Consider the following 13,575-nt stretch of genomic DNA (forward strand, 5'->3'; position numbering starts at 1 on the left):
GGTTCTTGGCTAGCTTTGTGTTAGCATGCTGTCTGTGTAGATCAGGCTTGGCCAACTCCAGGCCTCGAGGGCCAGTGTCCTGCAAGTTTTAGATCTCACCCTGGGTCTATACACCTGAATCAAATGATTAGCTCATTACCAGGCCTCTGGAGAACTTCAAGACATGTTGAGGAGGTAATTTAGCCATTTAAGTCAAGGACACATCTAAAACCTGCAGGACACCGGTCCTCGAAGCTTAGAGGTTTGGACATCACTGGTGTAGATGCTCGCAGCGAGGTGAAGTTATGTTAGCAGCATAATGCGACTGTTGTGCTTGATGTACTGGATGCAGTTTGCACTTTACTCATCATTTTGTGCAGTAAAAATACAAGTAATGTCCATAAACACTATTTACCTCCTCAGACACACAAACTGAAATCAGCTCAAAGAACCACAAGTGCAACTGGAACTGGAAAGCAGGATCATAGTCAAGCATACTAACAGTTCCAAGGAACTGGACTACTGGAAGCCGATTCTAGATTCCTATGCCTTAAGAAATACAATGAGATATATACACTTACTGGATTGAGACTGAAAGGGTCTCAACCAAGTAGGAGCCCCTGTTAAAAATGAACACCTTCAAGCTCAACTGAAATTTGCAGCTGCCCACATGGACAACAAATAAGACAAAGGTTGAACCATTTGTCCACAAAGACATTAGGTATGTTTCAGAAAGATCAAGGTCAAGCTTTCAAACCTAAAAATGATGCACCAACTAACAAGCTTGGGTGGTGGCATCATCATGCTCTGTAGCTATTTTACTGCCAGTTGTGCTGGTTCATTGCACAAAGTTGATGAAATAATAAAAGAGGAGATCTACCTCCAAATTCTTCAACTTTACCTTAAATCAACAGCTAGAAAGTCAAACTTGGATACAGTTGGATTTTCTAACAGGACAATAATCCCAAACACACATCAAAACTGTCATAACCAATGAGGCAGGCTGGACTCAAAATGCAAGCTAACATGAAGCTTGTGGAATGGCCTTGCCTCCATCCAGATGTGCACCAAGAAACAAACCAATTTAAGTGAACTCTAGAAATTTCGCCAAGAGACAGGTCAAATACCCAACCAGAATTATGCCACAAGCTTGCAGACAGCAACCAAAAGGATTCTGGCCATGGTGCAGCTTGCTAAGGGACACTTAACCAAGTATTCGAAGGAATGTATATGCATAAATTCAAACTTTTTCACCCAAGTTGTGAAAGAACAATTAAATAATTCAAAACCCCAAATTACCATCTCATCCATGCCCATGATAAGTGCATCTAAACTAGTGACCACAGCTGTATTAACATATAAAATATGACCAATATTAAAAAGGCCTCTTTTGGCCTTGACCGTATGTCATTACATAATCAAGGGCTCATACACTTACTCACACACTGCCATGCAAATTGCAAGGTGCAACGTAAAGTGTTCTGCCATTGGAATCAAACCACCAACCCTGTCATAAGATGGAAAACCTGCTTTATCACACCGCCCTCAAGCAATCATGATAATTTTAGAGCTAATAATAATAATCTGTTCTTCACTCATACAAAAGATGTTCCACAACATCAGATAAATCACAAATATGTTAGTGATGGTCATGAGGCTCCATCTGCAGTCTATTTTAGTGCAGCGTTCAAGGGAAAGTGATTTGGGATTTAGAGGTGACACGAGGATAGAGGCTCTGGCCTGTAGTGCCCTAAAAGAACAAACAAACTCTGAAACAAATCTGCTTTCTACTTCCATGTTCTACTTCCTCCTTTCATGGTTACATAAGGTTATAGCTAACCCCTTGATTGGAGTGATCTTATCTCTGAGCATGACAAGAGTGTACTAAACAAAGACATTATTATAATGCATGTGACCAGGCCAAGGCTTAAACACCATGTGGCATAAACAATGACGGTAATGTAATGTTTTTCAGTGCATTTGATTCTTTAAGCTTATTCCACCACATTTTTTTTTCTAAATCCCCAATGCCAGGTCATTAATGGAAAAGACTCATTAAATAATTTGATTTGATTGTTTTATATAAAGAAGGATATTTTCTTCCTCCCCACCACCCACATGAACCACAGAAAACAATTTGAATGCTGCAGTGGAAGAAGGTTTACTGAGGACAGAAGCATAATTAAATCCTCCTCTTTCTTGTTGTTTCCCCCCCTAACAAGATACGTCATTTCAGTCACTTATTTAATCAAGTTAAGGAGAGGGAGAAGGAAACAGGGTAGCTTCCAGATAAGCAAGCTCACATCTGGAAGTGCCGACAGTTATATTTTAACAAGAATCAAAATGTAACTTTAGAACTCAAACCAAAAAAAACAAATACTTTCTCTATACCTGTTTTACTTGATTTCCCTCTCACATCTAAATATTGTATACTTCATTAATTGCATTTAATATATTTAATTAATAAAGCTTTTTTCATAGTTTACATCCTTTTATATTGCTTTAAATATTGGGCAGCTTTTAAGGAGTTTGAGTCTTAATGTATTAAGACTCAAAATTATAAACTCCTTAGACAGCTGCTCTAGACTCTATTGCACAGATTCTCATATTAAGCTTCCTTGAAAATGTGCGGTCAGAAGTCAAGAAAAATTGGGACATTTTCAGACACTTAAACACTAAATTGCAGTGTTGGAAAGGTAAAACACATCATCTGAATAGTAACGCTGTCTGAACTCTGCAGTATTTGTATTTTAAATGTTATATTTGTTTTAAATGTTATATACCTATGTAGTATGTGACTTTTGTTGCCATGATGCCAGGTCTCTCTTGGAAATGAGATTTTTAATCTCAATGAGATTTTTACCTGGATAAATAAAGGATTAATAATAATAATAAATAATCAACTGTACTGCTACCCTTCATATCACTAAAATAAACATGTGGAAACATTCTCACATGCAATATACACACAGTATATTATATAATTAATATTTTAGGATAACTGCTTCTCCAATGAGCATTTTATAAATGGATTTTCTCTGCATTATTAAACCCGCTATTTCAGGCCTCTACAACATCTGTATTTTTTATGAAAAAAATGTAGCATGATTTTGGACTGGTAACTGTCCGTATGGTATATAATATAAGGATTTCTAAACGATGACAAAGTAGTCCCACTCAGTGCGTTTGTTCTCTCTCTCATCGAATTCAGTTTGATTATTTTAAGCCAGTATGAATGTGTGGAATTATTTACTCTTTGTCTGCAGTTACACAACCTCACATAATGAGAATCTTGGCCTGCTGTCCGAGAGCAGGATGAGGATTAGAGCGCTGAAAGCCGCTGCAGCACTGAGACTGTTGAGAGGGACTGCGAGTCCAAATGAATCAAAGGAAAAGCTGGGAGAGGGAAGAGGGAGAAAGACGGAGCGGGGGTGGGGGTTATCCGCCTGATTTGAACTTGAGCATACACACACAGAGTCAAACAAGGCCACAGAACACTCTGTGCACCAGCAGTCAATTACTTTGTACCTTTGTTTTTCAAAGAGCTAATGAGGCTTTGCGTACACATGAATGCATATGCAACAGGGAGGCTTTGCTGACATAATGAGCTGCCTGTTTTTAAATTTTAATGCATGCATTTAGTATGGCAACTCGATAAAACCAGGAGACTCATAATTACAATAAAAATGGCCGTAGCAGAGGCAAAATGATCCTCTTTTAGTCTTTAGACTTTTCATTGACCTGTTACAGTTGTTTCCAACTCCAGGGTAGCTTTGCATGATTCACAGTTTATAATAATCCTTATCTTCCACTGTGCCTCCGTGCAGGTCCCTGGTTTCTGGTCAAACAACAATAAGTTTTGAAACTTAAAACCAACAGTAAAACATTACATGTAAAATAAAAAGGTCACCAGATGAGCTTGTTAAATACAGCATACTTGTTCTTTTGGAGAAATCGGTAACTAAAAGCATCCCAGATTATTTATTCTGCACTTAATGATTGTAATGCAAAACTCTAGTTTTCTCAGAAAGCTTCATATGCCCCTTATTCATTTTTTTTAACATGCTTTTGAAGAGGAAATAAATGTAATTTTTATTAGCTTTTTTTTTTTTTTACTGCTTTTACATACTGCTGGTTACTTACAGTATACATAATAGTGTAAATGTGCTAACCAGCTATGTGATTTCAGTTCACTTCAATTTATTTTTATACCCGAATGTCACATGTGGAGGTTAAAAGGGCATCACAGGCATAAAAACATATCAAGCTGACAGACCTTTAAACAAAACTGTTCTCTGCATCTGCCATGTTCCTGAATGGGGACGATTCTTATCAGTACAGTAGTATTATTAAGTTAAAATGGTATTTAAATGTCAGAATAAAAAAGGGGTATCTTGAAATTACTGTCAGAGTTTGCTTCCTTAAGATTTTGAGGTAGGTTGTTCTGGAGTATGAGAGCATGAACTGCAAAAGCTAAAGTATTTAGTAGCTTATGATTTGGCAGGGGTCGTCAAACTATAAGATATAAGATGACCCAAGACTATAAGATTTTGTATCGAAGTAAAAGTATTTTAGAATCAATACTGTAAGATTCTGGAAGCCTACACTCTTTGCTAAGAGTGGACATGTGTTACTGGTTTCTAACGCTGACATTTTTATGAGTAAATTTATACTGGTGAACTCTGTGATGCTAGATCAGGTGGTTTACAAGGTTCAAATGAGGACTCAAAATGTTATTGCGCGCGTTGATATTTTGCACAATATTTCAGTTACATAATCCCCGGTGCAGAGTGGACACGTCGCCAACGAAGCATGTCCACTGATGCTGGTTGATGTTATGACTTTAATCTTTAGTTCAATACACAGGGACACGGTAAGAGTCATGGTGGATCAGAGCAGGTGTTCAGAGGTGAGTGTGTATGCACACCTACACAGTCTGTGATTATAAACTCTCCTCTTTATTGGAAATTACTTTGTTCTGGCAGACATGAGAGAGTTAAAGCAAATCCATTTGGTACTGAAGAATCCAGCTGTTTTGAAAATGCAGAACACAAAGTGCTGAATTAATTCTAAAGGACACTTAACTTTAGACATTTCTCCAAAAAGCTCCATTTAAATTGGAAACAGTTTACATTACAGATTCTATATCCATCATGACTCTTGTGATGGCAGAGCTGTACCTCAGGCCTACATGGAAATGTACCAATACCTGCTGGGAAGACTACCATGGACTTTGACACTCATGTTCAGCTCCCCTTCTGTGTGAATTATAGTAATGCTTGTGACCCCTTTTATTTCATCTAGAACCACCACCAGGTTTAACATGATATAACATTTCCAGAATCCCTCAGGGGCCAGTTAACATACCAGCATGCAGACTTGCTGCTCTAACAAAGGGAAAGAGTGCTGCACATCCATCATTTAACCTTATTTACAGTTTGCTGCTCATTCAGCTCAATTTTTTTGCTCCAGCCTCCAAAACCTCCACGGTACGTTGCAGCATGCACCCCTGGATCGTATTTGCTCTGTAAAGTTCGTAGAAACATTTCCACAGTCACACTGTTGTCACCAAACCTTTGATGAAAAAACCCCCCAAATAGTGAATTTTAGTTCATGAGTCCACATTTCTCTCAAGCGGGGAACAGCAAACGTGTTACATAATAGGGTGACCGGACCTTGCAAATGGAGTATGGGGCAAAAAGTATGTTTGTTTTTGACAATGCTGGACACATTAGAAATGCTAAGAGGCATTTGACGTGTAAAGGTCATGTTTTATTTGAATGCAACCTTACCAAGTGTTATTAGAAAGCTCGAAGGTAAGATAAAGTTGTTGTCACCATGGCAAAGAAAAGAGCCATCAATGATTGTGCAGTGGGACTGGCTTTATTTCACTTTAACTTAAAGACACACAGGGGCTGCTAAACTCTGAAAGACAAAACAAAGTTGGACGTTAACTAATTAACTTAAAGGTTTAAACTCAGAAAAACAAATCAAACTCACCTCAGCTGTCACCCACTGTGGGAGTGAAAAGAGTGAGTAACAGGAAGCACAGTCCATATATAATGTGTGCCAGTTGAGTTCAATTAAGGTACAAAGAAACTCAGAAACCAATCAGTGATGAGAAAGTCAAGACAGTGAGTGAGGCGTGAGAGAGTGAGGAAATGGGTAAATACAACAAGAAACTTTACTACACTAAGTAAATATAAACACTATTAAAGGAAAGTAAATTTTAGTTTTGTGCAATAATCTTCTTCTAATACTTTTGAAAGTATTTCCACAAAATAAAAATGCCTGAGTTCAATTCCACCATCAGGCCGGGGTCTTTCTGTATGGAGCTGCATGTTCTCCATGTGTTTGCGTGGGCTCTCCCCAGGTCCCCCAGCTTCCTCCCACAGTCCAAAGACATGCACTTAGTGGGGGTAGGTTAATTGGAAACTCTAAATTGCCCATAGGTGTGAATGTCAGTGTGAATGGCTGCCTGTGTATATGTGTTTGCCCTGCGACAGACTCGCGACCTGTCCAGGGTGTACCCTGCTTCTCACCCTAAGACAGGTGGGATAGGCTTCAGCACCCCCCGTGACCCTGAAATAGGATAAACAGAAGCAAATGGATGGATGGATAAAAATGCTGTGAACTCTTTAAGTTGCTATTTTGTTTAGTAATGTCACTGAAGCAATGTGGTGACCTGCATTTTTCCATATTGGACATTGTGCAGATAGTGTACAATGATGGTCTGTCAACCTGCCTGAGAACCATGATAGCATCCTCTCATTAAAGTCATTCAGTGTCTGTCTTCATGCTAAACAGAATGTGGAACATTGTCTCAATATTTGGGACAGTGGGACAAGGGATAAAAAGTGCTGTACAGTCCCACATAAAGTGGAACATCCAGTTGCTGCGTTGCATAATACCCTATGAGAAATAAACACCGCTCAGTTTTTGCATTGATTTTATAGTAAAGGAATACAAGTACTGCTTTTTCATTTACAAAACAGGTCAGCAGCATGAGAAATCTTAAGAAAAATAAATGCATTGCCAGCTGTATGTCTCAGTCCTTCCATATTCAGTCAGTGTATATTACAAAGAAACACAAACACTGACGCAACTCCTTGGCCTGACTACCTTGCTTTGATGTGGTATAACAGGACATAGTTCATATTTATGTCTGTGAGAAAACGTCAAAACTAACAATAATTCAGGCCTCTGGCTTGGATGAAATGATGAAATTTGCACAACAGTTCCCATGACTTGATGAGATGTTGTAACATGATGCTTCTTTGTGCCAAATACAGTGAAAAATGATGCTCTCATGCACTGCTCTTTTCCCATTTTACATATCCAACTTTTGCCTTGATTGGACCCTTTGACCAGTCGTTTCTGGCTCTGGGCCGAGTCTTTGACACCCAGCGTAGATCTGCATAAATTAAATGAAAAGTATTGCCTTGTTTAATGGAAACTAAAGAGGCCAACACAGAAAAAGGAGAGGTTCAGTGTGAAGAAGTCCCATGTGCAAGGAGGAAGTATCACTGTGGCACAACGCTTATGGAACAGTGTTCCTTTTTTCTGCAAAAACTCACCCCAACTGAACTTTCAGCATGGCACAGTCCTCACATGCACTTTCTCTGAGTATTATGCAACAGCTTGCTTCCCCATTTACACTAGCTTTCAGGGCACAGTCTCCATAAAGATGTCTTTACATTTTTCATTAACAGGATTAAATAATTTACAGATTAGCTCATAGGTTTAGTATATCTGTGATTAGCTTCTCTTGTTTTTAACACAGCAAAGCTATAGTCCTGAAAGAGAGAAAACATACATGGTGAGCTACATTACACAACTATGCTGCCTAATAACCTGATGTTGTAATGGAAAGAAAAACAGAATCATATTGTCTATGTGCTCATTTGAATGTAAGAGACACAAAAAAAGCATGTGCACAGTATTTTTTCCCCATGTTTCTGTGTACCTTGAACTGCCCGTTAGTGGTGCTTACTTGGAAAGAGCAAATGAGGACAACTTAAGCAACCACGAGCACTGCCCGCACAGGCTTTGGCAAACCTTATGACCTCATGTAAAAATATAATCAGACGAAACAAAGCAGTTAATGAAAAGGCCTTTATGGAAACCTAAACTATCAAGTTAAATTAAAATATTTTGTTTACTTGATAAATGACATGCAGTTTCGGAGATTTCTAAAGCAGCACTTCCAGGCGCAGCTATAAGGGTAAAATTGATGTTGTTGTAGAACATACAGTATTCAACACTTAAAGCCCCTGAAAGGTAGAGTGAATAACATTATCTCAATATAATAGGACTTCGATACATCAGAGCACCTTTGATGAGGCCCAGACTGTGATAACTACAGAAATGGTTTCCAAAGTGGGGTCTGGGGACTCCTAGGAGTCTATGACTCATAGCCCAGGGATGCAAAGAATAAGGAGTAGTAAACTATACAAGTTTTTTGCCATATTAAAGAGTGTTTATCTACAGATGGGTACTAACTTTTTAGGACATTTTCTAATGTTATTGACCACCCAAAGCGCATAACCCAATCACACACATTCATACGGTGCTATTTTATGTGCACTTTAAGCATTGCACACACCCACCCACACCGATGGGAATCAGGGGTAGACTGGCGTTCAATATCTCAAACACTTTCAGACTTTCTCACTGACTTTATCCACAGCAGCACTTAGTTTTAACATCTGTGTATTTAGAGCAAGCGTTGCTCTTGAAACTTGGAGAGGCTTTTACATGATGTGGGTCACTGGGAACATAATTTACTTGGTGAAATAGTAGAAACAGGAAGTGTTATGTGACGAGAACAAGCTTATGGTAATATGATGACAAGGTCACTGGCCTCAGGTTTTTACTGTTTTATTTTTTTTTAATTCTTGGTTAATATGTTTGAGTTGGGCTTCTGTGGTGTTTTGTCACTCCAAGTGTTTGAAATTTTCATTTTTTGTGGTTGCTGGATTTCTGGGTTTCTATTTTGATTTCTTTACTCTGGTAAAATGCAAGTTTTGTTTCTAGTGACATCTTTGAGTCTTTAATTCCTGTTTTAGTATGTGGTTGTTCCAGTAATGAGTTTCAGTTTTGTATCCCATGTTTTGGTTCATGTTTTGGTTTCTGTTGGTAGCAGTTAAAGTTCCCTCAGTGTTTCCCTATCTGCTCTTCTCTCTGTGCCGCTGTGTATCATCCAGTGTTCCTTAGTCTTTGTCGTAATGTTTACTGTAAGTCTTCTTCTCTACATGTTCAGTGTGTTTCCTTATCTTGTGCTTGTTCAGTCGCCTTTGGTTATCTCCTGATTTATTTTGAAGGTTTCTCTTTCTTTCTGTCCTGCGTTTGTTATGCTTCCTATTTGTCTGCTAATAATCCCCCCCCCCCCCCCATGTTTACACATTTAAATTGGTCTTCAGCTTTTTGGTGCCCTCTCTAATTGGTGAAATTTCTTTAACATGGTTTTGTAAGACCTTCATAGTGACATTATTCCCAGTGGTCTCTTTCAGCAGGACAATGTGACATTGCAAAATTGATTACTGGTAAGCATGGTCTAAACATGCCAAAGAGAAACCACAGACCTCGGTTCAATCAGATCAAACATCTATGTATAGTATGTCGGCCACTGGTTACAGGACTTAAAGGATCTGCTGCTTGAACAGGACACTTTTAGATGTTGTGTGCCTCCAAAGGTCAAAGCTGTTGGAGTGTATCATTTTAATCTGTTAGAAGAATCCTGCTGACTGTGATTGATTCATAAATTTAAATAGTGCCAGTTCTTAACAACAGTTATCTAAATATTGCTTTAGTAGGTTAAAGACACTTTTAGAAAGAAAACATCAAAGTTCAGTCAGTCCCCTATGACAAAGCACCTGGCAAGAGTGGGAAAGGAGAACGCCTTTTAAACAGGAAGGAGTCTTCAGCAAAACCAGGGTCCCATAGGGGAAGCCATTTACCTTGTTTAGTTGGAGGTTTGAGGGGACCAAAAATATGAGGAAAAAAGAATGAAAAAGAATGGTGTGGGATTTACTGCTGTATCTGCTGAAGTTTAATAAAAAAAAATATGTCTGATAAATTCTGGTAAACTTCTGAACAACTGGACCCTCCTGGGAGGAGAAAAAAATTCTAATTTAAGGTATGTCTGCCACTTTTCAGGCCCGGAAACTACATCGATATTTTATATACAGTCTGTGAGTAAAAGGAAGGACATCATTACACATTATTAATCCAAGTGCATATTTCATGCCTAAAATCAAAATGTTCGACGATGTCAAGTGACCCATGGTGATCAACTTGATACTTACAGAAAGGTACTTTACAAAAATTAAGCCCATAAAAAGAAACTCCAAACTGTCTCAAACTCTTTTATCAATAATCATGATGAAACTTATCAGAACCAAACGTATTTTAATTGAATATGAGAAGTTTTACTTATACTTTAAAAACATTTCGACATTTCATCTTATTTCTGTTCAAACATAAAGCCAAAAATCTTATTCGCCCCCTGGTGGCTGGTTGCAGTACAAGCCATTAACCACGCCCCCTCAATGTTACTCGGTGAGATAAATTAAACTATAATTGAAGTACTTAAAGCTTAAACGTAGAGCTTCTGTCTTATTAAGGCCGTACATCATCGTAAATGTGTTTCTGATGATGACGCTAATTTGTCCTCCTTTTTTGTCCTCTAGTAACCTCAGATATGTCAGTTATGATCGGAGTCCCATCTCTGCGTGTCAGGCAGACACGTCACACGAGAGTTAAAAGCGCCGCAGATCACAGCTGCCGTGGAAGTATAAATTTAACAAGCCCATCACTCATTTTCCCCCCTGCCTGTCTGTTTTGACTCGGCTGGCTTCCCGTTAGGAGGAGGAGGAGGGTGAAGAGAACGAGGAGGAGGAGGAGGAGTGTGTTACCCGGGGTGAGGTTCCGACCCCGGCTGAACCAGTGAGCGGGGGAAGGAACGGCAGGGAGATGCGGTGTGTTGAGGAGCGGAAACGTCTGAATGACCGGCAGAGATTTGCAGTCTCCTCTCCGAGCCAGAAGGTTTTTATCAGTTTGCAGCTGCTTGATTTGTAAGTAATATACATTTGCGGCTTTTAAAGTAACCTTTACAGTCATTATTTTATCCTGTTAAGATACGTGTGCTATATTTTATTATTCTGTGTGGGGTAAACATGAAGAACTAAATGACCCATTACACATTTATGGCCATTTGATGCCAGTAAATCAAAGTTTTCATGTATAATTTTGGACAGAATCAAATAAGACATCTGGTATTTCTAAGTTTAAGTGAAGGAAGATTCATCCAGCTTTTATGTTTGTAATTATTCATTTTGAAAGCTTTTCCCTTTAAATCTTGTATTTAAAAATATTTTCCTGCTAACATTAATTTGACAATCGGTTTAAATTTTACAACATTACAAATTTTCATCTCACCACGTGGATTTTTTTTTCTCCTCTAGGTGGAGCCATTACAGCATATTTCACCGGGAGCTGCCAGCCCTACAGCTCCTTGCAGTCAGGAGTGAGTGAACATGACGGGTCAGACTGTGGGAGGCGTCATCCAGGATCTGTCGGTGCCCTCTCTGCTGGTTGTGGGGTCCAGGCCTCAGGGGGAAACCGGCTCCTTCACCGAGGAGGCTGTTTCCATCCTGACCTCCACGAGTCAGCTGGCCCGAAGCCTCCTGGGTCACACGTTTGCCTTCAAACGCAAAGACAGCTTTAACAACGCTGAAGCCATGGCTGGCAACAGCTGTGACGAAGACAGCGGTAATAATGCACGTCGCAAACGGGAGTTCATCCCTAATGAGAAAAAAGATGATGGCTACTGGGACAAGAGGAAAAAAAACAACGAGGCAGCTAGACGCTCCAGAGAAAAGCGGAGAGTCAATGACATGGTGCTGGAGAGGCGGGTGATGGGTCTGCTGGAGGAGAACGCCCGCCTCAGGGCCGAGCTGTTGGCCCTCAAGTTTCGCTTTGGGCTTGTTAAGGACCCCTCTAATGTGTCCATCCTACCGTTGACTGCGCCCTTCTGTCCTCATCCCACCCCCAGATCAACAAATCACTACCAGGCTCACACTGATGGCTCCCCATATGTCGGCACACAGGCCAGTGCCAACACTCACCAGATCCTCTCTCAGGCTCCGCAGCAGGGCGCCATCTATGGTGCAAGAACAGCTGAGTTGAGTCATAGTGGATCGCAGGAGACTGGGGTTGTGACCTCATGTGGCTCAAACGTGGGTAGCCCTGTGTTTTTTGATGACACACTGGGTGAGAGTGGCAGGCCTTCTCCGAGGGATGTGACGGAGGAGCAGCAGTGCTGTGAGAGTCAGTATTTAAGCAGGCAAGACTCATCGGAGGGTTTGAGGAGTCTTCCACACAAGCTTCGTTTTAAAAGCCCTGGGGGAGGCAGCAACGGAGGGGAAATTTCTGCATCACCTGACAGCAGGAATAGTGGCCTGCCTATAGCCATGGTGGGACCAAACATCCAAATGAGAAACCACCAGCAAGTGGGGTGGGACGGCCAGGTGGAGAGCCAGGCTTCTTGGTCTAGAGAGGATGCCTGGGGTGTGCAGTATCAGGGTTCACCTTCAGGATATAATAACTCATCTTTTCCGCAGAATTCAAGCGACCACAGATATCCAGCAGAGGACAACAGCCTCAGGTCGCAGATCAGCAGTTTGTCCCAGGAAGTGGCTCAGCTCAAGAAGCTCCTGTCTCAACAGCTGCTTCCTAAGATGGCCTAAAACCAGATGAGGGGACGGTCAGGTCCACACCATATTTCCCCAAATAATCAAACTCATTTTCCCAGAGTGGGATGAGCATAAGCAGCTACCTCTGAAATGGCATGACATTTTTTAGTGGCCTGTTTGCTCCAGTGATGAACAATACAGCAGGAGCAGAATTAAGGAAAGTCATCACGTATACGCAACACTGTATGTACTGGACTGAAACAAGAATGTGTCCATCATCTGCAAAAACCTCTTTCTCATCAGATTCAACCTCATCTTCAATCTTGTCATATTTCGAGACACCTGGCACTTATTTTGTGTGTAAAATTGAGCTGTTATGACGTTTTGGAGTGTACTGTGGTTTTTGTGCCATTCACTATCGTAACCTCGATGTTACTTTTCAAAACTGTGAGTGCACTCAACTGTGTGGAAATAAAATCCTGCTTTATGTAAACCACTGTGAGCATTTTTCATGATAAGAAATTGCAATTTTTTTTACTACAATTTAAAATCACAAACAATCTGCATTTGGTTTTGCACTCACACACATCCCCATCTGTTTAATAATCATCACAAATAAGTGTCAAATTCTTACATTAATCCTAACCTAAAAGTTGGCTTTTAATACTAAAACCAAGGCTTAACCCTCAACACACCTTAAAGGGGTTTTTAAGGGTTTATTTGAAGGTATTTAATAGTTTAATTGTCTTTAATTGATATTTAATCATCTTTATCTTTGGCTACCTTAGACAGTCAACTTAAATGTTGTTTGGACAACCTATCGGCCTGCATATGCACAATCACAAACACTGAAAACTCCAAATAAATTTAGACTGATCATAGTTTAACAGTGAATGACTGT

The 13,575-nt window shown here is 40.0% G+C and overlaps 1 protein-coding gene across 1 annotated transcript; it reads left to right on the forward strand.

The window, feature by feature from the left end:
- The first annotated feature begins 9,817 nt into the window (after nt 1–9,817).
- On the forward strand, nt 9,818–13,185 carry LOC147328409 (uncharacterized). Its single transcript, XM_086296751.1, has 2 exons — nt 9,818–11,054; nt 11,445–13,185. The coding sequence occupies exon 2, from the start codon at nt 11,517–11,519 to the stop codon at nt 12,726–12,728; it is 1,212 nt and encodes a 403-aa protein (XP_086152877.1). The 5' UTR covers nt 9,818–11,054; nt 11,445–11,516; the 3' UTR covers nt 12,729–13,185.
- Nucleotides 13,186–13,575: the final 390 nt, after the last annotated feature.

The sequence above is a fragment of the Aulonocara sp. 'chitande type north' Nkhata Bay genome, linkage group LG6 (genome assembly GCF_057382095.1).
Source record: "Aulonocara sp. 'chitande type north' Nkhata Bay isolate Kocher_YH1m ecotype deep benthic linkage group LG6, A_spYH_male_GT1.1, whole genome shotgun sequence".
NCBI classification, from domain to species: Eukaryota; Metazoa; Chordata; class Actinopteri; order Cichliformes; family Cichlidae; genus Aulonocara; species Aulonocara sp. 'chitande type north' Nkhata Bay.